Here is a 24,965-nt window from a genome sequence, read left to right as displayed (position 1 = left end):
TTCTCTTCACTGATGCAGTTTATTATTAATCTTCCAATGACACAATGCATATTTTTTCCATTGCGTATTTGCTGTTTGGACGGAGACTTTCTGGCCTTTCAGAGTTCTCTTTGTTGGCTCGCGTTCCTTTGAAAACTCACATACCTCAGCTTCACATCACTTTTGTAGTTAAAATGCTGTGAACTGGAATTCAGTCTCATAATGAGCCTCATTTTCGCTCAGTGCCTTGGAATTATAATTATATTCACTTCACATTATGTCTGAGCGTTAAAATATACATTTCAAAGCTTTACATTAAAACAGTACATATGCTGAGTGATGATGTCATGTCTGGACTGGTTTCTCTTATATAACGTGATTGAAGTTGTGTTTTCAGCCAAGCAGATTACGCTGATAAGAAGGCATGTTTACACATCAAAACAGGAAAAGTAAAGTTGTTATCAATGACAGTCACAATGTCTCATTTCTGTTCTAGTGAACTGCTTGTGCTCATATTACTTACAGAGACTCATACAAGCATTGACATTTAAGGAAATAGTTAAAATAAAGCATTAACTGTCACTGAGGTAAGCATGTAAGGTAAGCACTAAGCCTTACAGTATTTATGGAGACTAACATCTCTCAGGAAAACTGAGGAATTATATAAATTAATGTACTCACGTCAAGTTAAAGTTAAATCCAGCAAGTATTTATTAATTTATTTAACTTTTTCAGTTGGTTGGTAAAATGTTATGAAATGTGAAATTATCCTTTAGAATTTATAACAAAAATTATCCACATTTCATAAAATATCTAATATGTGGGCTGCCGTAATGTGGCCAGTAATAAGTGATAACTATTATAAAAAATATATTTTTATTTCCGTTTGGGTGAGGAGGGTTAACACACTTGACCTGTCTTTGACTGTCCACTCTGCCTACAGAACGAAATCTTAATCATTCTACATGATGAATCATCTTAATAAAGGAACATAATATAGATTATTAAAAATGCACCTTCTGTTGTTTTGTTTAAATAATGCTCCGTTATTTGGGCTCTGTGACTAATCCTGAGGAGAAATAAGGTAATAAAACTAAATAAATCCTAAATCTCATCTTTCAGTAGAATCTCAAGAGGCTTTTGTACCCAAGTGTTTAAAAAAAAAAAGAAAAAGAAAAAAAAAAAAGTAAATGTTGCATTCAGGGGCAGCTGGGATGTTTCCACTTTTGTCTCCGCGCCGCGAAGTTGGGAAAGAGAAAGTGGAGAAAACAAGTGGATGGCGTCGCTGCTTCCGGTGTTGGTGTTGGCGTCGACTTTGGTGAGTCCAGATTGAGCAATGATCTCTGGGAACCATCCTCAATCAGCCACCACCCCCACCCTCTCCCTCCTCTCTTCCTCCTCCTCCCCCTTCGTGCGTAAAAAGGCCGGCTCACCAGACGCAGCTCCGCGTCCTCCGTCCGCAGCTCACCTGAGTCAGCGCAGACAGACAGACAGACAGACAGGCAGGCAGACAGGTAACAGGAGCCGGAAGAACGAGCAGGTCGACTTCTCCCCAGAGATTTTGTTTTGTGTGTTTTTATTTATTTATTTTATTTTTTCCTCCTCGTTGCTCCAAAGTTGCGTCTGCCGCTCCGTTTATTGATGAAAGTGAAGCGGACAGCGGAGGAAACATGACCGAGCAAGGCAAGAAGCTGATCCTGGTCGTGGTGGATATTCTCTGCGTCTTTGTGGGTGAGTTTCCTCCCTCCTTCTGACAATATGGCTGAAATTATCCCGAGATTTTTGGGGTTTGTTTTTTTGTGTTGTTTTGTTTTTTGGGATCTGCTTGCGATTTCTTTTGGTGACTGACTCAGAAATCGAGACTCCAAAGCTTTATATAAAAAAAAAAAACGTGTGCAGGCTGACGCATGGGCTTGGCCAACACTGGTACATGATTGATTGATCTGTCACAGATAATCCACATGTTGGTTCATGAATGATTCTGCAAGATCAGAGGAAGGGACTAAATCCTCTAAACAAAAAAAACAAAAAACAAAACTACATTCAGAACATGAAGCATTAAAACAGTGTGAGAGGAACAGTGAGCACTTTCATTCATGAGCAGCAGCTTAGAATGAAACTTCACCTGTCTCTGTCTTCAAACACACACAACTTTGTGTGTGTGAAATGATCTGTACACTGAGATCACTCAGGTTAACAGGACACATGGAGGATGTCACACACTCAGTTTGATTTTCATGGTGTTGTAAGTGTATCACAGTGTGCGGTGAGTCTTTTCCAATCCCTGTTAACACACTCAAGTCATTTGTACTTTTTTTTTTTCCTTCTTCCTGTCCCTAGAGGCCTTCCTGTCTTTTTTTTTTTTTTTTTTTTTTTTTTTAAACTTGGGGTGAGGAGGAAGAGCAAAGGATCATGGACAATGTATCTCTCTCTGTGACAGTAAAAATCCTGTGTGTGTGTGTGTGTGTGTGTGTGTGTAACAAAACGGCCTGTTGCGACCTGCTCTGTCCTCTGATGACGACAAAAAAGCCATTAGAAAACTGATACAGTATGTTTTTGTTTCAAGTCTGCCCCCCCTCTTTTTTTTTTTTTTTTTTTAACCACGATGAGCTTGACAGAGGTTGTAGTTGATATTATTAAAAAAATGGGAGGATGACACCATGTTTCATTGTTCTTTTATGACGTTGAGCCCAGATACAGACTGAATTGGTGCGTCTGTGAAGGCAGTAAAGAACATTACTGTGCGTGTGTTTGTGTATCCAGTTGTTGATCCATCTGTTGACTGACAGGGAGGAATGATAATGACCGTTCCTCTGTTCAGACCCCTCTGCTCTCAGAATCTACGCTCGTATGTCAGCACACCTGATGAGGAGTGAACGTCCTGCATGACCCCCCCCCCCCCCCCCACCCCCGACAGAAAAAGGAAAAAGTACCTATCCAGGGTTGTACATGAAAACTTTAAGAAGTCCAAACTCCAGCAGCTCTGCTCCTCTGAGGCTGAATCCAGTCATGCTGGGAACTCTTTAAGCGTAAAATGTTGAATTCTACTACGGCATCATACTCAAGTGATGTTTAATGACTAGTCAACAAAATATTTCTCAGCCTTGATGACTTTGGCTGACTAAGTTTGAAGTTCATGGATTCATCATTCCACAATTGGGGTGTGAAAGTATGACGTGTCAGTCATATAACTCTTTTTTTTTTTTTTTACGTGAAAACAGTAGTTGAACTGAGAAGCATTTATGTGTCTCCCACCAGATTAGGTTAAAATAATAAGATGCAAATCTTATCAAACTCAAAAACAGCGACAAATATTTTTTTTTTTTGGAAAAACTAAACGAAAGGAAAGTGATGAATTACAACTCAAGCAATTTGATGGTTTCAACTTTTAAAACGATTAAACTAGGTCTAGGAAATTGTTCTTCCCATTATGGAGCCATTGGTTTAAAAAAAAAAAAAAAAAAAAATCAAATAAGAAAAATTCAAGTAAAGTGATGCAGATTTGTGTTGGCATGGAACTTAAAAAAAGGAAAGTAAATGTCATGTCAACAAACAGTGAAAACAACCAATGAAAAAAAAAAAAGCAAGACATATAAAAGTGAAAGGTGAAAAGTGTTACTTTTTCAGAAATTAACATTACTTGTACCCAAAAATATTCAGTTTACTCTATCAGATTTAAAAAAAAAAAAAAAAAAAAAAGGATCAGAGAAGCTGAAACCATCCAATAATTGGTGAAAGATGAATGAAAGAGATAATCAATCGGAGCATTCGCAGACTAATCGATTCGTTTCTTGTTTTGACTCAGAACGTTACGTCAACAACAACCACAAGAATCCAATATCATCATGTTAAACTGGCGGTGGTTTCTTTTTTTTTTTTTTATTGTAATCAGGAAGAGTTGATTTTTTTTTTTTTTTTTAAATTGCCTTTCCCATTGTTTTATATTTTATATTTCCATCTGTAAGTCCTTCTCATCCAGTGGCAGCAGTAATCTTCTGGTGATCTGTGTGTTCAGTGTAAACTATCATCAGTCTGAATCACAGTCATTAGTGTGTGTGTGTGTTCATGTGTGTTATGGGAGGAATGTGCTGAATACTCAGATTGTAACTGATCTTTGAATCTCCTCTGTGTTTTATTTCTCCCTCTTCCCCTCTGCAGTCAAACTTCCATCCTGCCATTATTTGTTACCGCTGCACAAAAGTAGATACAATGCAACCTCCAAGAGGGCACGCACACTCCTGCACACCCAGATCTCCCCTCGGCACCAACACATGGAGCACAGAGCGTCTGCTGTTACATCAACAAAATTGTTGATTTATTTTTTTAATGGGAACAGGCTGCTCTGTTCTTGTTTCACTTTACTTTCACTACACCAACACTTTACGAGCCGTCGCTTTATGAGCACTTTATTTGGACTCTCTAATTCCTTTTGTCATACCACTTTTAGTTTGATATTTCGGGATAAGATGTATTCTAAGATGTTTCTTGCTGAGGATTGAATCAAAAGGTGAATTCATCTTTCTGTGCTAAACATGATTAACAGAGTTTAGCGTGAAGACTTGATAGTTGGCCTGAATCCATTTTTTTTTTTTTTTGTGGTTTTGTTTGATCTATAGTTTTCTGAGTACCTTGGGGAGTAACTGTAACGCCCCCTGCTCATTTCACAGTAGGCCTTGTTCAGTCCAAACATGACAAAAAGTTTTTTTTTATTATTATTAAAAAATAAATGGTTTCTCATGTTTGGGCCTGGACAGTCTCTTGGTTGTTGCGAAAACTGTCAGTTGATTAGACGACTCAAAGTGTCTGATCTTTGGGGGGGGAAAGAAAAAAAAGTGAAATGGGGTTTGTGTACAGATCAAGAAAGGGTAAAAATAAAAGGTTGAATAATCAGATTTGTCTTTTTGCCAAACAAGGCCTGACTCTCTTTACAGTGTATCTTCATGTTTTACTCGCAGAGGGAGAAAGTATTGGCTGGCAAAAAGTCAAACTTTTTCACTATCCCTTTTTAACGGTCCGTATTTTGTTTGGGAAAAATCTTTTTCTGTTTTCAGTTGTTTGGGTCGTGAAGTTGAGCAAATCTTCCGGCAGCTGTCTGAAATGATCAGTTTCAGTCCTGTCGGTTTTCGATGGTTTCAATGGTGTCTGTATGTTATGAAATACACTGGCTGCCTCTCAGGAAGGCCAAACCCAGCTGTTGCTGCACTTTCCCACTGCAGAGTTCATTGCGATCCTAGTTTCACTATTACTGTTTAATTACCTTTATCACTCTGGGACTTCCATTTTGTTTCTGTTTGGGTACTTTGATCTGATCCGGCTTCAAAACAACATTTAATTAAAAAGTCAGTTTTCGCTTTCAGTCAAACTTCGCTGTCAGGGGCCAAACTCGGAGGTCGGCATCTCCTAACACTTTAAAAATGAATACCAGCCGTTTTGAAAATTCACCTATCAGGCTGAGCGTCAGCGCTTTTCAGCCTTAAGACTGTATTCTTTCAGCAAGATTACTATTATTAGCTTCATTATTTTTGCCATTTCATTTTCTGAATTATTGAAGTAATTCATATGGTGACAGAAACTTGAACTTGAAATCGACCCATCTCTGGCTAAAACAGGATGTTGGAGTTGGATAACGTTGTCTCGGAGAACATCATCAGAGATTTTCTGTGGGCCAATAATCTTATTTAATTGATCAATCATTTGCTCCGTCGATTGGTTGTCAGATCTCAAAGATCTGATGAGCAAAAATGCTCAAATCTTGTCAAAGTCACCGTTGAGGAAGTGAAATAGTAACTTGCCTTTGTAGGTGCATTAATCCATTTCACTTCTACAAATCATTACAAGCTCCTGATTAGACTGAAGGGCTACAGGAGAAGGCGATGCACTGCATCACTGTCAGCAGCTGTGCATTTCAACGTTTTGCCGACATGTTTGAGATTGTTTTATTGACACACCGTCTGCTTCTGCCAAATATGTGTCGAAGTCAAGTTGATAGTGTTGACTTGCGCTGCCTGACATTCCTGTGTGAAAATGAAAGATGTGTGTTCGTGTGAGTGTGTAAATTCTGGTTCCCCCAGTGGTTTCAGTGCTGCCGTTTGTATTGTTGGAGGAAGACCTATTCCTGTTTTCTGTCTTTGATGAAAGGTCATCAGTTTTTCACTCCGACTTTGCGAGCTTCGGTGAGATCTGAGCTGTAAAGTGCTGCCGAATTGGTTTCCTCAGAAGATATCCAAAGTCTTTAGGGAGCAGATAACTTAGACAGATAACTTCAGGCCACACAGTCCTCGACAGCTACTTCTTGGGGGGTGATTAAGAAAAGCTGTGAAGAGCTTCAGTAGTTATTGTGTTTAGAAGAAAAGAGGTTTCTAATAGATCCTCTCAGCAGTGACTTCCTTTTTTTTTAAATTTTTTCCAAACTGCCCTTTTGTCTGTGTGCGTGCGCGTGTTAATCAGAAGTTAGTGTTACCACAGACCAACATCACCTCTGCTGCGTCACCCTCCTGCTGATCTCTTAGCTGCCATTATTAAATATTGCGCTTCATTTGATTTGCTTCTGAATCACAAAATGTATTACAGCCGCTGATTTTAGATTTAGTACCCGGACGAAGACATTTGCTGTTGATGTACATGTCCAGGAAACAGGTTTGATATGCTGCTTTGGGGTAACCAGACCTGTCTCCTGTCACGGCTGCCGCGTCACAAACACTGACGACATTAGTTGAGTTGCAAAACAGGGATACAGAAAAAATGACATTAAACAGAGAGACAAAAACAAGAATTTAAGGAAAACCTCACTGCTATATTTTTTCCCCATGTCTCTTTTTTTTTTTTTTTTTCCCCTCATCTTCTTTAACTGCCAAATACCTTTTTAGTTTTGGAGGGTTACTAAAAAAAACAAATCTAAATAATCTCTTTTGCAGCCATAAAAACCCAACAATGCATTCCAGAGCACCTTCTGTTTTGTTTTTTTATTTTTGGACACGCAACCTTTAAGACAAAAACAAGTTTTGTGACCCCTAAATCTGCAGATATAGGCACCAAAAAAGGGCTGTCCCAGGAAAAATCCCCAGCATCACAGGAAGTGATGAGTTCCATTGAAATTGTACATTGACCTCTCAGCTATTGTTGACACTCACACAAAAAAAAAAAAAATCACAGCATGAAGGAAGCTGTTTGCCAAGCTGTGCAGAATAAACACAATACAGTTTGCCGAGGACTGAAGTTTCCAAAATAGAAATTTAAAAAAAGAGAAAGCTCTTCAACATAAATAGTTTCCTCTCTGAGCACTTCGATGTGACGGGGTCGGCTAAGGTCGCCCAGCAGACCCTCAAATCTCACATGCAGACAAATGTTCACGTTATTCATCATTTCGTTTTGTTTCTTTCTTTTTTTTTCAGTAAATGTCTCAATTATTCAGCTCTCAAGATGGGTCACAGAGCACTTCCGCCACTCATCTTAAGAGCTGAATAACAGGAACACTTCCCACTTCCTGAAGGGTCAGAGGTCAAGGGGAAGTTGTACTTGCCTCTGATCCCAGATTCCATCATGTTTATTTTCTCAAAGAGGAATCAGGGGGTGCGCTCTTTCCAGAAAAGATTGGGAAAGCGAAACACAATACTTTCCCTTCTTCCTTTTTTATCTCTCTTGCGGACTGAAGACAAAGCTCAGCAGAATATGTGTGCATATGTGTGTGTGTGTGTGTCTTCAGAAACGGAGATTAGGAGCCGTCTCTATTGTCTGCAGCTGTAAAACTTCACTGAGCTGGTTTTTGTCAGAGCAGTAAAAATAACAATGCGTCATAATAAAAATACCCCATTACAAGTAAATGTCCTCCAGTCAATGTTAGAAGAAGCCCAACGAGAATAAGCAGTCAGATATACTCCTAAAAGTCAAAGTATTGATGGTGAAGAAGAGTAAAGTTTTCTTGACTTTAACTAAACTGCTGTCACCTCAAAAGTGTTTCTACAGGAAGCGTTTAACTCGAAAAGAAAAGCATTCTCTGGTTTTCTCTCCTGACCTTTAGAGGGGATCGTTACAGCTTCCCCACTTGTAAATATTTATCACTCATGACTTAGTGCAAAAATATTCCTTGCGAGAAGTTCTTGCAAAAGAAAATGTGTACGTCAAACGCCAGATGAAGTCCATTGTTAGAGGTAAACATTTCCGACAGCTTTTAAACAACACCACTCGATGCTGCTGGACTTTGTTGAAATTGTGCTCCTGTAGCCATAAATTGAGTTTGTTAGCAAACATAACTGAAGTACCATCTTTGACCTGCAAAACTAATTTATGCTGGTTGGAATTACCGATGTGTTTCAGGCCTGCTTGATCACTTTGTGGAACTGACTTATTGATTGATTGATTGATTGATTGATTGGTTTTGCCAGAAAGTGCAGTAAACAGGAAAAAAAATCTTTGTGCCATCGCCGTCTGTCGTTAAATCAGCACCAGGATTGTGCAGTTTTAGTTTCATCTGGAGGAAGTTTTGGTTTAAACATGTTATAGAATGTCTGTCTGCGGATTTAATATCAGTGTCTCTGAATGTGATCCCAAACAGACTCCATGACACTGAGATCAGGGCTCCAATCCAGGACTGCTTGTTCTTGTTTTTTTTTTCCCTGACTGACTGTGAAAATTTGACTTGACGTGGCTAAACTGTTATATTCTAACACGCTCTGTCCTCTAACCTCCAAATTGGTTTAAGGCTTAAGGGAGAAAAAAAAAAAAAAAGTAAAAACTTTTTAATGGGCAAAATGGAAGAAAGAGGAAAAGAGCACCAGAGGAGATGACATCATGACCGGGCCACCAACCTCGTGTCCACCATGAACACCTGGAAAGAGCAAAAAGGCAAAACCAGGTTATTTGTGTCACCAGTGAGGGATGTATTGGCCTCCTTTTTTTATTTTTTATTTATCTTTTCTCCACTGCTGCAGCTCAGGTGACAGTGAGTTGTGTGAGACCACACTTTTATGGGTTAAAACATGTTAGTTTAGTAAAATGCTGATAAATAATTGACTGGATTAATATTACAGCGTATGAAAGCAAAGAGGAATTTGGTGAATGAGCCTCCCCCTCAGTTTGACCCGGGCCGGGACAGGGAGGCTGCTCCTAGGAAAACATACCAGGCCTTTTGGAATAATAGAGCAGATAAAAACAGCCGGTTCTGTTCAGATAATAGAAGCACTCTGTGGGCTCAGCTCCCACAGACGGCTGGAGCACGTTTGATCGGGTCTGTTGTTAAATAAGCTTAGCGGTTACTGTTTGTGTGCGTGCTCACATGTATGCTTTTTTTTTTTTTTTTTTTTTTTTTTTTTTTGAAGGCCGGTGCCCAATTCTGTCCACTCACATCTCCACCCTGGCAGCGAGCAGCCACCAGGGACTCTTATCCAAATGTTATCCTTGCACCCTGCAGAGTAAACAAGGGTTGGGCTTAAAGAGGAGCTGAGAGCACGCTTGGCCTGCTGTAATAATGAACTCTGAGATGTGAAGAGCCGTGGCTGACGGGACGGGATGGGATGGGGGAGGGTTCATTTTCAATGGAAACACATTTCCTTAAATGAGGAAACTGCTTTTCATCCAAGTTCATTAGTGACAGTCGTTCAGATATCACACCCATTACTGCAGTAAAGCTACTAAACAGAAAACCCTCACACATTATAGAAACTGCTGTAGAGCTGTAGTTTTGTTTTTTGTATTTTCTAAATGGATTGCAGTCAGTTGTCAGGGCGTTGGTTTTATTGTATGCATTATATTGGGAGGGCACAAAAGGAAATGCGCTGGAATATTCTGATAGGTGAACATGAGTTTTACACATTTTTATTGTCGCAACATAACAACAGAACTTTATGTGTCTTCTTCAACTCGCGTCCATTGACCTTTTGGTTTCTGGTATAGTGCACAATGTTCTTCCCTCGGCTCAGGTTTGATGACGAGTACTAACGTGTAATGCAGTTTTTAGCTTTTCTTCTGGTGGATTCAGGATTTTTATTCCTCAAATGAATTCTCATATTTTTTCTTCCTCGAAAATCTCGCTCGACAACAAGCACCAACAGTGAAAGTAAACTCGGTGCCTGCTGAAGCGTATTCGTCTCCAAAGACGTTGAACGCATCAGGCTGAGCTACAAGACATCTAGATTAAGAGTTTGTGTATTATGGCTTTCTGGGTTTCATCGTTTCAGTCTGCACATCGCTCTGCACAGTAACATGTGTGATGATGTGCTTTCTTTGCTTATTCTTTTGCATTTTCATTTTAAACTTCCTGCCCACATTCGGCCAACCAACATAGCTCCTGCCTTCATATGCTTGGTGTGTTTTATTCGTTATCTATCAGGAAGTGGAGAGGAGAAAACTCAGGCTCTATAAATGCTCTCACCTGGCTGACTGCCACATTTGTATGACGTCAGACTTATTTCACGCTCCTCACGTGCACGTGACATCACGCCAGGTTTGCCATCACAAGAATACCTGTCTGGGACGTGTTTTCCTTTTCTGAGTGTCCTTGTGTGGTTTGGTTTAGGCCTGCCAGCGAGAGCGGTGGTCACACACTTTTGGAGGAAGGAAGCAATCTGTTAGTGGAAAGCACAATAAATACACAGCTCCCTCTTACAAAAACAAACTCTGACCATTCCCAAACTCGTATTAGCCTCAGCAGCTCAGCACAAAGTTCTGGAAAACAGGAAAACAGGAAAACAGGAAAACAATTTACATGTTGTGGTGTAGAAAAGTCCTGACATCGTTCTTGGAGATTAGACTATTGTGCTGCACAGATTTAAGAGACAGCTTTATGTGCCTCCGCTGCCGCTGTGCCAATCTTAACTCTTTTGTTTGCCAAAAGCACCCAGTAAACCCAATGTTTGCTCTCTGTCTTCCAAAAAAAGCACACAAAGACGAGCCATTTTTCACGACAGGCCTACAAATATATACATTTTTAAAAGCCTCAGTAGGTCATAGCCCACATTTATCCATCTGCAGTGTGTTTATGTGCACGTCTGTATTTACATTACAGGACTGTGTCCTGGTTTCGTCCTCAGCTTCCAGGCCCTTGACTTTGTAAATGGGGCCTTGAGGTCAAAGGTCATGGTTGGTTTCCATAGTGACAGTGCAGTTCCTCCACAAAGAATAAACGCGACCCGCAGAGGTGAAGCCGCTGCCTCTAAGCTCCGCCGATGACAAATTCATTTACTTGGCAGAGTTGAGGCTTCGGTCTGAAGCCAAAAGATTAGTCCATCAGTGTGTTCTTAGCTGTTTCCTGAGCGGCACCTCATTGTGTCCTGGTTCGTGTTTGACTCGTCAGAGCAGAGCTGACGGGTCTTAGCCGCTCTCAGGATGAACCACCACGGCCAAACAATATATTCTGTCCGGTACAACTGATGCTGGAACTGGAGAGGACGGCGATGAGAGCTGCCGGCCAGGAAAGCAAAATAAACAGTCAAACTGGTGCTGGTTTAGATATGTAGGAGGGCTGTGGAGTCATCACTGAGACATCTTAAGTAAAAAATGAATTCATTTTCACATTAGTGCATCTTTAGACTCCTGTTGTTGGACAGATTTTATATTTAAGGTGTTTCCTATTTATATATTTGAGAATGACAGGATGTATGAAAACACGACTGAAATGAGGTTTTACAGGAAATAAGTTAACAAGGTTAGTTCTTCGAAAGCAAGAGATTGTTGGTCAAATGATCTCCTTAATGAAAAGCTGCATCTGCAGTGTGGAAAGAAAGTGTGGAAGGAAAAAGATGTTTTTGTGACATTTTGTTTGCTCATAATTCAGAGGTCTGACTGTCAGCTCTCCTTCCCCAGCGGCTCTGCCCTCGGCCATCCTGACGCTGATGTTCAGCCCTTATCAGAGAGCGATCTACTGCAACGATGAGAGCATCAGCCATCCATACAGGAGAGACACCATCTCCCACGGGGCCATGGCCGGAGTCACCATCACCTGCTCCATAGTCATTGTGAGTCACCACGTAGTTCCACCCAATTGAAAAGTAAATGAAATCCTTTTTCCTCCATAACAGTCATCCCCCCCCCCCGACAGATCACCATAGGAGAGGCTTATCTGGTGCACACCAAACGTCTCCACTCCAACTCCCAGTTCAACCAGTACCTGTCTGCTCTCTACAAAGTGGTGGGCACCTACCTGTTCGGAGCAGCCGTCAGCCAATCACTGACGGACCTGGCGAAGTTCACCATAGGCCGTCCCCGTCCGAACTTCTTAGCTGTGTGCGCCCCGGTCAGCTGTAACGGATACATGCTGCACCTCAACTGTACCGGCAGTCTCCGCAATGTGACCGAATCCAGGTGGGCTACGTCTCCACTGCACCCCCCCCCCCCCATGAAAGCAAACGACTCATAGCACATTATGAAATATTATTCAACTCTTACACTGAAGTTGCACTCAACATGATTCTAATGTTTTCCTCACTTCAACATGAAAAGGTGTGAAATTTGCACATTTCTCTCCTCAGGTTATCGTTCTACTCCGGCCACTCATCTTTTGGGATGTACTGCATGCTCTTTCTGTCGGTGAGTGCGTGAGACTTTCTGCAGATTTTTAAATGTCTGTTTACCAAAAACACCCACATGTGACTCAAAACAGGCGAAGGTGGTCGACACGGACGCACAACTCAAGAGTGAAAACATCATTGTTATAACACTACACACTGCACAATGGACGGAAGATGAGGAAACCTGCGGGTTAAATCCCTGTTGTAGTGTTAAAGAATGAAATACTGAATATCTGTTTGAGCATTTTATTAGAAGCTCCTTCAGGAATTTTGGCATTTTAATGAGACATTTTGTATAGACAGATGATAAAAGCACACACAGAATATACATACAGGTAACAATTATGCTCTCTTTCGTGTGTGTGTGTGTGTGTGTGTGTGCAGCTCTACGTCCAGGCCCGGATGCAGGGGAAGTGGACGCGACTGGTACGACCAACCATCCAGTTCTTCCTGCTGGCGTTCGCTCTGTATGTGGGATACACACGTGTTTCTGACTACAAGCATCACTGGAGCGACGTCCTGGTGGGGCTGCTGCAGGGAGCGCTCATCGCTGTGCTCATTGTGAGTGTTACACTGTGCTCATCTGCGAGAGAGTTTTAAAGGATTATTGCATCACGAGGAATGAGAAGCCAAAATTCTTTATCTGAAAGGGCTGGACAGTAAATGAAAGTGCTAAAAACTATTTTGAGCTCGTCGGTTACAAGTCAATTCAAAACCTGAAGGCCTGGTTGAGCCTGCTCCGTCCCCCGCAGTAAAATAATCCAACTTCAGTAAGAACAAAACTAATGACGAATGTGGGTGATTCCTATTTTATTAAAATTTCCTGTTAATAAGTAGCAGTGGTAACAACACAAAGGAGAAAAGAGGGTATGGGAATTCTGTGATTAAACAGGTTACCTGAACTTCTACCAGCTATCCTGGGGCATTTTTTTTTTCCCAGTGAATTTTGTCAGTTACCTTGTGATGGTGAATACTATTATTTATTTATTTCTTTTTTAATTATTCCAATTATTATTTATTATTCCGATATCCACTGCCAAAAAATAGTCTCCGCAGTAATTCATGTGGGGTAAATACATTTATCTGATCACATGATTTTAAATATTTGGATTTTATGGTTTTCAAGCTACAAAATCCAGAGAGCCAGAGTTTGTGCCAAAAAAAACAAAAACAAACTTCATCCTCTCTAGGCAACACTTTATTTAATCCTAGGAAATTGCCTAAACATGACAACATAAAACCAAAGCAGGTGCATCATCCCCTGATGGTTGGCTCCAGGACAGGTTAAATACCCCGTCCCGCCACATTAGCACGCTGTCAAATCAAAGTACATGCTGAATAAATTCGTGTTTCAGCACTTGACAACTACACACATCAGTAAATCACGTGCTATAACAAGAATGTATGACTGTATCACTGCTGTGATTGCCTTGTGGTTGGCATTTTTGGAGAAATGGGCGGGGCTTTAGCACAGTAGCACCATGACGCTAACACTCATTGATTATGACTTGAAGCTGTGTTGCATTAAAATCTTTTAAACTGAAATAAAAATGTAAGTTAATGGAACTCCGACTCAACAGAGCCACTAATGACGGCCTCAAAGATGGCCAAGATGTACAAAATAATGGGTTGCATGTAAAATGTTTTAATGTCAAATGTCCTTTTTCAACCTTTCTCTTTCAGGTTCGGTATGTGTCGGACTTCTTCAAGCAGCGACCCCCGCTCTGCACACAACCAGACACGGCCGAGATCGAACACCTCGAAAGTAAGCCGAGCCACCAGCCTCAAGACTCGCAGCACGGAAACCACTACAACTACTCTGGACCCGTATGAGCACATGACTGAACTCACCACTGCTACTCTTACTAACCTGGGCCATCACTCTTTTACAGCAGCACTGTTACCCTGGGACATATGACTTGCATATATATATATAAATATATAAAAAAAAAAGAAGTAAGAAAGAACATAAGAAAAAAAAAAAAAAAAAAAAAAAAAAAAAGACACTGCATTCAAGATGGAAATTCACACAAGGCCTGCTCCATTCTGGGACTTCTCGACAATTATACCGCCACGAAAACTCTGAAACCTGTTGGAATAGAGGCCTTCGTCTGTGTCTTTCAGTGTGGATGTGTGTATGTTCACTCACTTTACATGCATGTGGAGCGTGTGGTTCTGTTTGAAAGTGTGCAATGATTGTGTGTGTGTGTGTGTGTGTGTGTGTGTGAGACACATATTTTTACCAGTGATTCAGATTTACATGCAAGAATTTATGCTGTTTGACTGAAAAGTGAGCAAAGACTGCAAATGAAATCCATACAACTTTGAAAAAGATGTTTCATGCAGAGGGTGAATGTTTTCTACGTCGCTGCAGTCAGATGGGACTGCTGTTGTTGTATGACCTACACTGGAGCTCTCTGCCTGCCCTGCACACTTCCATTTCTACATGTAACAATGGACTGCTATAGCTGCCATTTACAGACACCATGTATAGTCCAGTTTTATTTTGTTTATAACAGCTCTAATAAATTGTCATTTTTAAGAATGTATTATAACTAACTCATGGTGACGTTACAGTGAAACTATGAACTGGCAATGTGGTTGTTTTTCTTTTATACAGATGAATTTGATTTAAGAGGGACGGTCAAGGACAAACGGAGACATCCCTGGGGTGTGTTCATCTCCCCCACCCCTTTTTTTTTTTTCAAGTTTTCTTGAACCTCAAGAGATTTTCTGACAAGTCCGACACAGACGAAATACAGCTTCGTGGCCCTCGTCCGTCCCTCTTCAATGTGTGATGAATTTGTTTTTTCTGTTTTTTGACAATCTGTTTTCATTGAGCTTTCTCTGCTATGTTGGTGAAAATAGTTTTGCATAACACACTGACATGTTGGTTCGTGCCTGGACCTGCAGTTGATAGTTACAGGATTCTTTGGTTCCTTGGGAATGGAGCTGTTTAGCCCCCCAGTGGCTCATTTCAGAGGGGGTTAATTACAGTGCTGTCAAAATTACATTTTTTTTTTCCTGCCAAAGGTGTGATCTTTGCTTATGGGAGAGGCATTTTTAATGCAGTACCAGGCCGAACCCCACTTTTAAAGAGTCAGTTTCTCAAAACGACAACTGCTGCGTCATTTGACCTTAGGGATATGTTGTCATGCAAGAAATTTTGGTTTTTGTTTTGCAATAGCCACTTCTGAGATTTCAGCTTCCATTCCAATGCAGTGAAGGTGAATAAAATTACTCATGTCAGTGAATGATTAGACATCATTTCCAGAGAAGCTGTCCTTTAGTCTGCATGTGTCAGACAAACGGGAACAAAGAAATAAGAGAAAGAATTGGATTCATGATAAAACACAGTTTTAGAAGACAAAGTACACACACACCAACTTTGATAGTTTTAAGTAACCTTCGAAAAGCATATTAGACTTTAAACTATAAAGTGACAACATTGGCGTCTATCAGCTGTGGCGGTTTGGTCAGGTGTGAGCTGTGTTCAGTGGAGCTACTTTCTCTTCACAGCGTACTGACCTAACAAGGAGGTTGAAAAGAGCTGACAGTGTTTTGTATCTTAAAGTTATAATGCTGCCAACACTCCAAACTGAATTTCACTCACCAGGTGTTTTTTGGGTGGCAGCAGAAATTTCAGACTGTGAGAAAATTAACTATAGATTTTTGTTAGTTATTTTAAACTGCTTTGTCTTTCTTTTCTTATGAACACAATGTCATACTTGTGAATATACTGAATCAAAAGCAGTTAGTTATTTCCACATGAATTTGAAGCCTTAGGGGAATTAGCTGGTTCTTTAACTGTGAATGTCCCACTATGTTCAGCAACCACTGCCTTCCTCTGTCTGTCTCCTGAATGGGAGAACCAAACAAATGTTGAGGGGTCAACAAGCAGAGGGAGAGGCCCTGAAAGGAATCTGCTTTAACACTCACAAGGTTGTGGTTACACGTTGACTCATCCTGAGCGCTACTACAGATTATTACTATTATTATTATTTTTTTTTAATACAGTTTCTCCTGTAATCAAATTCATTCCTCAAAATGCCAACTTGTATCTCAGTCAGTCAGCAACAGGCACTAAATTTCACACCACAAAAGATTTCACAAAATGCCAGAGACTGAACTTTTTATCAGGCTCCCAAATGCTACATTTCATGACTCTGTGCTTCAATAAGCCAGTGTTGACGGGATTCTTATGTCCTTTAATGTTGCCTTTTTGTCTTTCAGATTGTTTTCCCACATGCACAGACAAATGACCACTGTCAATCACGTCTTTTATTTGTAAGGCACCAGAGAAGCTTCCTTACTGCTAAAAGGTTGATTCATTCTCATTAAAGTACACAGTTGCTCGTTTACAATTTTTTTTTTTTTTTGCCCCAGGTATTTTTAAAATGAGACTGTGTTCATAAACACATTAAACTGTTTTTGTTTGCACAAAAAAGGATAAAACATTTACAAACCTAGAAAACAATGTTAAGTGTTACTGCCTACTGAGAGAATGGGAGAGATAAAACAGGAAAAAACAACATGGTATACAACATTGTGCCTCGCTTACTGTAGGCTTATAATGCACACATACAACACTTACGTCTTCCATGGTACACACACATTAAAAAGCAGCTTTGAAACATACAAAAATGCTTTAAAAAATATGTATATTGATATATTCATATGTATACAAATTGGCCCTTCACAGCAAAAACAAACACACATACCATTCATATGTCTGAGTTTTGCCAAAGGAGCTTTTTCTACGGAGTCTGACGTCAGCATAAAGAGTGCCAATGACGAACGGACCTGTTCTCACACTCAATATATTTAAGTCAAATCTCCAGGGAGGGAAACCGTACAGCTCCAATACTAGCACAGACAGAAAGAAGAGGAAAAAAAAATAATCAAACAAAAAGAGCACTGAGCTACAACTTAAGTGCTTTTCAAATCAATATACAAGGCGAAAAGGTTTAAGCGCCAATCTCGGACATGCTCAGAAATGAAAAGGAGGGTTGTCAAAGCTCTGGAAAGCGCTCACATTACAGGGGAATAACAGCTAACACCTGCAGTGTACCAGTGCTTGGCCCACACTCAGAAAATGAAGACACAGATAGAACAGCGACTGCAATAATGAGAATGCAACGGTCCAACCTGCATCTCTTCAGATTCTTAAGAGGACAGCCTCATACCAATGACTTGTAAGAGAGCGCTGCTGCCCCCTGCTGTCTAAAACAAAAGCATTCTTATGTACCAAATCAGGATACTTAGCAGTTTTATACTGACAAGATGGGATGCAACACTCGCTCAGCTGAATGTCACCAAAACTTCAGAAAAGCACTGCGAATTTAATTTTAAGACTTTAAAATGTTTTTTGTTTGTCTGTTGTATCGTCCTGGGGTGTTCTTTGAGTTGTCTCACCAAATCAAAAGCTTTTTGCCAATTTTATGACCAGAAATATTATTTACTTTGCGGGTGCATACCAACCATCTGTATACTTTATTTTATCCGATTATCAAAAGTTGTTTAGGATAATTGTCAAGTATGTTGGCAATTAGTACGTTTGACAAAGCTGGCGATCAAAGTAATCAGCTCACAAATAGTCATGTTAAGAGTGAAAATGAGCTAAGGGAGGATGACGAAGAGGAGGTAGCGGTAAAAACTGTAGTCGCACACTAAAACTTAAATTTTGTTTTTTTCTTTAAAGACCAGAACAAATTGTACACAGTGGTAATTAGCCAAGATATTAGGGGAAAAGGTCAAGTAAAAAGCATGTGGATGGAAAATGTTGCTCCTTATTATGTTGTGTTTAATTGGCTACCTGTCAGTACAAAACTACATTTGATGTCTTCAACATCAACTACAAGCTGACTCCTCACATAAGTAACTAGTCTGCCATTTATAGATTCAGAATACAGCACAGACTTTGGAAGTGGCTTTTGTTTGAAATTGTTCTTAATATGAAAACTGCACAAATCCTGGTTTTCTGAGGGAAGTCGTGTTTGCTTTTGCTTACAGAGCTTTAGCAACTCGCCTAGGACACGTTCTTCATCAAAACAATGCAGGAAAATAACAATTAAAGACAACGCCCCCCTACAGTCAAACACAAGGCTGGAAAAGACAGATGTTTGATCCAGTCTTCGTATAAACTGAAGTGCTCTGCTCACTTACAGAAATACAGTACTATTGTATAATCTGAGACCATCTGGTTCTTAAGGTGTAGATCCCGTTCAAGTTTGTCTAAGGATGGAAAACCAAAAAGAGGAAAGGGCTGAGGCGGGTGGGTGGGGGGGTGGGGGGTGGGGAAGAGGAAAATACAAAAGGTGCTTTTAAAAATATTAAATTAAGCAAGTGTTTTCTTTCCAATCACATTCACTCGAGCACACACAGACATTTATAGACTAATTATAGCCTGTCTTTAACTTCACGAAAACATGTCAAAATAAAGTAAATTTTTTTCAGAGCGTAAATTCTTGTCATTAAAAGACGAGTCATGGTCCATGCCATGTAGCGCGTGTAGCAGCAGCAGCAGCTAGGCCTATGAAACACAAATTTACCCCAGAGCTGGGAATACTACTATTTGTACAAACTATAGGGTTTTAATGGAATAAAATCCCATTTGTTTGGGATTGAGGTACACAGCTTAGGTAATGCATCCAGTGGCTGGTCATATGAAAATGGGGTGGGGGGGTGGTTAGGTTCTGAAGGGTTTAAATGCACCTGACAAGTGAAAAGTCCCTTTAAAACATCCCATTTAACATCCGGCTAAGATTCAATTTGGCTCCAAGTACATAAATGCACAATATCACGGTCCAAACGGCTCCAGTCAGAGCTAGAGGGAACTGAGATGTTTTCAAAACTGCTTACTGTGACTGGCAGACAGGGGCCAGTCAGAAACAATTATAGGGACGCAAAAAACCCCCCAAAACAAAACAAACAAACAAACAAAAAAAAAAAAAAACAAAAAACAAAACAAAACACAGAATACAGATCGAATAACAACAAGCAGAAACAAAGATAAACCTGTGAAAGGCAGATCCATGTAAGGGAGACTGCTGATAGCTTTCATCCTCAGCTCTCTCTCCAGGTGGGAAAACATTTATGTTGGTTAAGCCTATCAACAGTGGCTTACACAAAAAAGCATATATTCAAAGTCTAGAAGCCTGAACTGAATCTATTACCACTAAATAATAAGAACTCTCACTCATTCAGGACTTTCATTCTCTACACACCCAAAAGCTTCAACTCCGTCCTCTCTGCTTGTCATCATCCCTGCAGTTACTCTTCTACATCAACACTCAGCTGACAGGCAGTTCGACTTACATCAATCTCCAATTACAGTTTCACCTGTCTTCTTTTTTTTTTTTTTTTTTCTTTCAACACCCCCATACCTCACTACAAGCCCCTGCGAACCTCCTCCTCGCCTCGGCACTAGTCTGACTTGTCCCCGTCCTCTCCTCTGGGTGCCCTCTCTGCGGTGTCCCGGGCTTTGTCCTCCTTCACTACCTGGGCCTGGCCATGGGAGTAGTTGGCCAGGATGGAGGAGAGGGAGAGGAGGCCCGAGCTGGAGGAGACGGCGGGCAGGGTAGGAGGGGTGAGACCCAGGGGCAGTGGGGCCACAGGCAGGGCCAGACCCTGGAGCTGGGACAGGTGTTGCACCTGGAGCTGTTGCTGAAAACACATGAATGGTCATGACACAATGAGTTGATGACTCCTGTGAGACTTTTTGAGGAGATAAATCATCTCTCCATTATTTCGGCATGTGTTTGCCCTGACAGGAAGCATACCACATTGATTGTCCATTAATCTGACATCAATTCATAACTAAGTGGTACTAAGGAGTGGCATGATTGCAAACATGCTTTAATTTTATGTAAAGACAAAATCAGTGGCAAGTGAAACACGCTCACCCGTATGATAGAGTTCATCTCAGGCGGTGTGACCTGCTTGGCTCTCTCTATGGCACCCATCACTTGCTGCTGATGCTGAACCAAAGACACAACATGGTCATACACATTGAGCTCCATATTTGTATAGTTTAAAGAGGAAATAGCTGAGAATAATCGGCTGACATTATCAGCCTGACACATTAGGAGGATCTCAGTGTCATTACCTCCTGTGACAGGTAAGGCAGCACCTGAGCACAAATCCCATTAAGTCTCTTCACTATTTCAGCCTGCAAAGTGGGAAAAAAACATTAAGGTTTGATCAAATGTCCACAAGAGTTTGACTCATGATGAGAAAGGGTAATTACCTGTTTGTGCATTTCAATGTTCAGCCCATAGGACATTTCATAGTACTACAATCAACAGGGAGACAAAGAGAAAAAAATGAAAATAGATTGAAGCATGCCTTCTTTACCATGTTATGAATACACACAAACTGCTGTTCTGTATACACGAATCAGTGCAAAGTGGTGTGCGACATGAGCTGGTAAACTAAAACATGTATACAGAAAACCAAAGTGGAATGCACATCGGACTGTTGTGTATACTTTCCCCTCAAACTGGAAAAGCTGTGAGAAGAAATGGGAAACTAAAACACCACCCTGGAGTATTTTTCAGGATATTGGGTGCACTGAAAAAGCGATGAAACCAGACCTACCATGATATAGTGACGTTGCATCTCTGACTTTTCTGAGGCCAGTTTATCACACTCCAACTTCAAACTATCAAGAGAGAATATACAAGAGCATTAGGACAGTTTCAGTGCAAACATCCAAGCAAAAAGATCACATCTGTATTTTCTAACTCGTCAACTTAGTAAAAAATTCTGAATACATGCAGATGAAAACTATTTTATATGTATGCTGAACTAATAAAAAAAATAGAATAATAATAATGACATTCTCATAATGATGATGTGTGATATATTGGTGTGCTCGTCAGTGTGTGTGTGTACTGCATACTTGCCTGTGGTATTGTGCTTGGAGGAACTGGAACTCATCTTTGATGCGGTCACAGGAGTCAGAAGTGGTGAATTTGAGAGGTTGACTGGACTGAGATGACGCCTGTGAAAAAACAGCAACACGACAACATGAACAGTTTGCAAAAACTCACACAGAGTGTGACGCACATGCCTAAAGATCCATGCATCGAAATGTGTAAATGCAACTGCAAGAAATGTGCTCTTTCCCCATAGGCTGCACTGGGTTAATTCATCACTGCAACTGCTAGACTAAACCAGCTGAAATCACAGTCTGCATTGCTAAACCATAAACTTGCCAAACACAAAGATGATGTGCCAGCTGCTGAGAATCATAAAGATTAGTGCGTGTTTTAATTTAACTGTGTTTAGGTTTGTTTAGAAACAGCAGTTTGATCGCTGCGATTAACCCTTTGAGAGGATAGTTAAAATTAAGGTCAAATTCAACTGAGTCTCATGTCTGAGCGCTGAAGCGTTCAGTGAGATGAAGAAGACAATTTGGTTGACTCACATGCTACAACCCGGAAGAGGAGCTCACCTAACACTCAATTATGTCTTTAACAGCTGTTTTTGTTTTTTGATATGCAACACTCCCCTGATCTGAAAATTACTGATCAGGCTCTTTTAGGAACACAGTGTGTGTTGATTGAGGAAATGTGTTTACAGAAGGCGAGATTAAAGTGTGCGCCTGCTGCACTTACGTGAGAGGTACTTAGAGTCTGCATTAGAAGTCTGGTTATGTATAGACCACGCTTAGACCATCAGTCCAAAGCCGTAATCCAGGATTTATCCTGTGCCCTAAACCTCATTACTCTCTAAATAAGTGGCGCAAGGGCAAAATGTTTCCAGTGGGATTATAGGGGAGGATTAACTCATTTGGTTACACATTGATCAAAAACTCTGCATCCAAAGTGCAAACTTCACATATTTGTAATGATTTTCACAGCACAAAAGAATGTATCCAACTTGCTGAATTGTTGAATGAGAATAAACTGCATGCATCAGCAAGTTATTAAGATCAAACAAAACTTCATTTAGAAATAGGTGAGTCATGAAAAAATAATAAATGATTTGACTGTTTCATCAAAAGCCCTTTAGACTAAACAAGCTAACTAGAAGATTTGGGACATGGTGCCCATTTCATGTGTCTTGTTTTGGCTGAACCCCCAGATCTTAAAAATCGATCAAAATATTAAGATTTTTTTGTGGCTCTAGGGAAAATAACTGGTCTGAAGCTGACAAGGCTTGACAGGTTTTAAGGTAAGTCTGGGTTAATGTGGCTTGTCTATCAGTTCATTAAATAGAAATTATCACAAAGCAATAACTTGGACCTTAATGTTGACTCGAAAGAATTGTTGTCATTGGCTAACAGCAGAAGCTGAAACTGAACTTTCCACCACAGCAACATTTTATGAAGATCCCTGATGCAACCTGGCATCAGAAAGGGGAACAACAGTCACATGTTGGCTCAAACCAACAATGTGCATTTTAACCAACACTTCACACTGAATATTGCACACCATGACGAAACACTGGGAAGTGTTTGTTGTGGTAATATAGCCATTTTGTATGTGCAGCTAGTGCAGCACTTCCTTCATCTGTGCTCTCCTGCCCTGTGTGTGCTGCTTTTGCTGGTGTCCTATTCTTTTGAACAGAAACACAGCTAAAACCATTTTTCTTCATTTATCAAATCAGACATCAAATTTGTTATCTTGTGCCCCCAGCAGACTGAAACTCAAAGATATTCAGTTGACTGGCAGACAGCTACGGGAACCAGCATATTCGTGTGACACTCTTACTTGAAAGATGTCAGTGACTTATTTATTACAGTAAACAGATACAACTTAAATTTCACCTTTAGTTCATTTGGCAGCTGACAACAAATTCACAACTCCCCTTATTGTTGTCCTTTCCAAACCACACAAGGCATTCAAGGAAACAATAATTAGCATTCATTTATTTGATTTCCTTTATTATTAAATTTGGCAGAAAATCAATGTATCTATACCTTTAGGAAAACAGCTAATTTAGGGATTGGAAGTAATATTTGGTTGCGATGTAGCCAATTTAATTTTGTTATTTTACTATAATTTAGTAAAATAACCCTACTGCCTGTAAACAGTGAATATATATAGTTAATTAAAGATAAGATGACCACGACTTTTGCAAATAAGCCCAGAATAATTTAATTTGGTCTTGTATTATTGTTTTAATATCTAAATGATCTTATTACATTGTTCATCAAAAGACGACACATGCTAATTTAAATCCGACACAATATTTGTGGTTAGGAATGAACCAAAAAACAAAACAAAACAAAACAAAACATAAGCCTCTTCCCCGCCAACTGCCCTGTCAGCTGTATTCTCTGCGTCCTCATGCACTTTATTTAATTGTAATTTTTAGAGCAGAGACACAAACACGACAGTTTTAAGCAGTTAACACAACAACCCGCTCCGCCGCGATTCGACCATCAACTTCGGTTAGCTGCCTGGAGTGACGCTAGCTAACGTCACGCTGCACCGAGACGTAAATACGAGCGAGTTAGCCACAAAAAAAAAAAAAACCAAAACTAAAAACGGCCCACCTTTGTGTGTTTTAACCCGTTAAACCGACTCCCGTGTGGCCGTTGTAGCGGTGTAAACGTCGTGAGGAGATGCGGGCTGGTCCGGGCATTGTGAGTTGAAGCTGACAGCTACCTGCAGCCAGCGGCGCTAGGTGTCAGCTGTCGGCTGCTAGCTAGCGTTAGCTCCGCTTTCTCGGTTGCTTAGTTTCCAGCCGGGATAAGTTCAACTCGTCAACTTACCGAGTGCCTTGATTGAGGAAACATCATGTCAGCAGTGCGTCTTCTGTGCTCTTCCTCTTCGCTCTCTTGGTCTAAAACACCCGGGCTAGCCGGCTAAAGCTAACAGGTCTCCTGATGTTATTAAACGATCGGAGACGCTGTTCGCACTTTGTACTCTGTCATCGTTTACAATAACGTTAGCTAACGTCCGAGCGGCGGGAGCCGAAGATCGTCCCTCCTGGTCTGCGAAGTCTCCGCCGCCGCGGCCTTCCGGAGGGTGAGCCGGCTAACGGGAATATAAAAGGGTCCTCAGAGGAATGTCAGTAAAAAAACAAAAAAAAAAAAAAAAAAAGAAAAGAGGTGGGGGGGGGGAGTTTTTTTTTTTTTTTTTTGGTATAACGTTAACGTTACGCCTCCCCGGGGAAGCCCTGGATGTTGACACATGAGCCCCCGACTTTCCTCTGCTTTGAAGAGAAGAGCAGCATCACCCGGAACACAAAAAACGGCGCGGCGGAGGAGCGGGCGCCCCGTGTGACACAGAGCTGAACTGACCCGGTGAGCTGCTGAACACCAGCCACCACAGCACGTTTAGCACCGCTATTTATTTATTTATTTATTTATTTTTATTCAGACAGCAGCAGAGGCTACAAACTGCATCGTCAAAGTTTTGTGTCTGCCAAGTTGAGACAGTTTGAGGGAATGGGCCCACAAATCAGCATGCAATCACAGCTGCATTGGATGCAACTGCCAATTTTCTTGTGCGCTTGTAGATTGTATTTTTT

The 24,965-nt window shown here is 40.7% G+C and overlaps 2 protein-coding genes across 3 annotated transcripts; one reads left to right on the top strand and one right to left on the bottom strand.

Moving 5' to 3' along the window:
- Nucleotides 1-1,329: 1,329 nt before the first annotated feature.
- plpp2a (phospholipid phosphatase 2a) lies at nt 1,330-14,481 on the top strand. 2 transcript variants are annotated; one of them, XM_029494614.1, is made up of 7 exons: nt 1,330-1,493; nt 1,597-1,710; nt 11,776-11,927; nt 12,011-12,273; nt 12,441-12,498; nt 12,864-13,040; nt 14,163-14,481. In XM_029494614.1, the coding sequence occupies exons 2-7, from the start codon at nt 1,650-1,652 to the stop codon at nt 14,310-14,312; spliced, it is 861 nt and encodes a 286-aa protein (XP_029350474.1). In that variant the 5' UTR covers nt 1,330-1,493; nt 1,597-1,649; the 3' UTR covers nt 14,313-14,481. The 2 variants fall into 2 exon arrangements, with proteins under 2 accessions (XP_029350474.1, XP_029350473.1); XM_029494613.1 differs by lacking the exons at nt 1,330-1,493; nt 1,597-1,710 and adding exons at nt 3,492-3,523; nt 7,645-7,673.
- Nucleotides 14,482-16,843: 2,362 nt separating this feature from the next.
- On the bottom strand, nt 16,844-24,573 carry LOC115036422 (amino-terminal enhancer of split-like). The gene is made up of 7 exons (XM_029494619.1): nt 24,205-24,573; nt 21,386-21,483; nt 21,078-21,141; nt 20,728-20,772; nt 20,587-20,649; nt 20,384-20,458; nt 16,844-20,144 (listed from the first exon to the last, which is right to left on the bottom strand). The coding sequence occupies exons 1-7, from the start codon at nt 24,229-24,231 to the stop codon at nt 19,905-19,907; spliced, it is 612 nt and encodes a 203-aa protein (XP_029350479.1). The 5' UTR covers nt 24,232-24,573; the 3' UTR covers nt 16,844-19,904.
- Nucleotides 24,574-24,965: the final 392 nt, after the last annotated feature.

This window comes from Echeneis naucrates, chromosome 22 (genome assembly GCF_900963305.1).
Source record: "Echeneis naucrates chromosome 22, fEcheNa1.1, whole genome shotgun sequence".
Classification (NCBI taxonomy): Eukaryota; Metazoa; Chordata; class Actinopteri; order Carangiformes; family Echeneidae; genus Echeneis; species Echeneis naucrates.
This window is presented reverse-complemented; position numbering and strand designations above follow the sequence as displayed.

Excerpts from the sequence above, each read along its gene's own strand:
- plpp2a (XM_029494614.1), top strand. The coding sequence starts at position 1,650 with ATGACCGAGCAAGGCAAGAAGCTGATCCTGGTCGTGGTGGATATTCTC. Across the intron at positions 1,711-11,775 it reads TATTCTCTGCGTCTTTGTGG|CGGCTCTGCCCTCGGCCATC; the intron begins GTGAGTTTCCTC and ends CTCCTTCCCCAG. Across the intron at positions 12,274-12,440 it reads CGCAATGTGACCGAATCCAG|GTTATCGTTCTACTCCGGCC; the intron begins GTGGGCTACGTC and ends TTCTCTCCTCAG.
- LOC115036422 (XM_029494619.1), bottom strand. The coding sequence starts at position 24,231 with ATGATGTTTCCTCAATCAAGGCACTCG. Across the intron at positions 21,142-21,385 it reads CTCCAAGCACAATACCACAG|TTTGAAGTTGGAGTGTGATA; the intron begins GCAAGTATGCAG and ends CTCTCTTGATAG. Across the intron at positions 20,145-20,383 it reads AGATGAACTCTATCATACGG|CAACAGCTCCAGGTGCAACA; the intron begins GTGAGCGTGTTT and ends ATGTGTTTTCAG.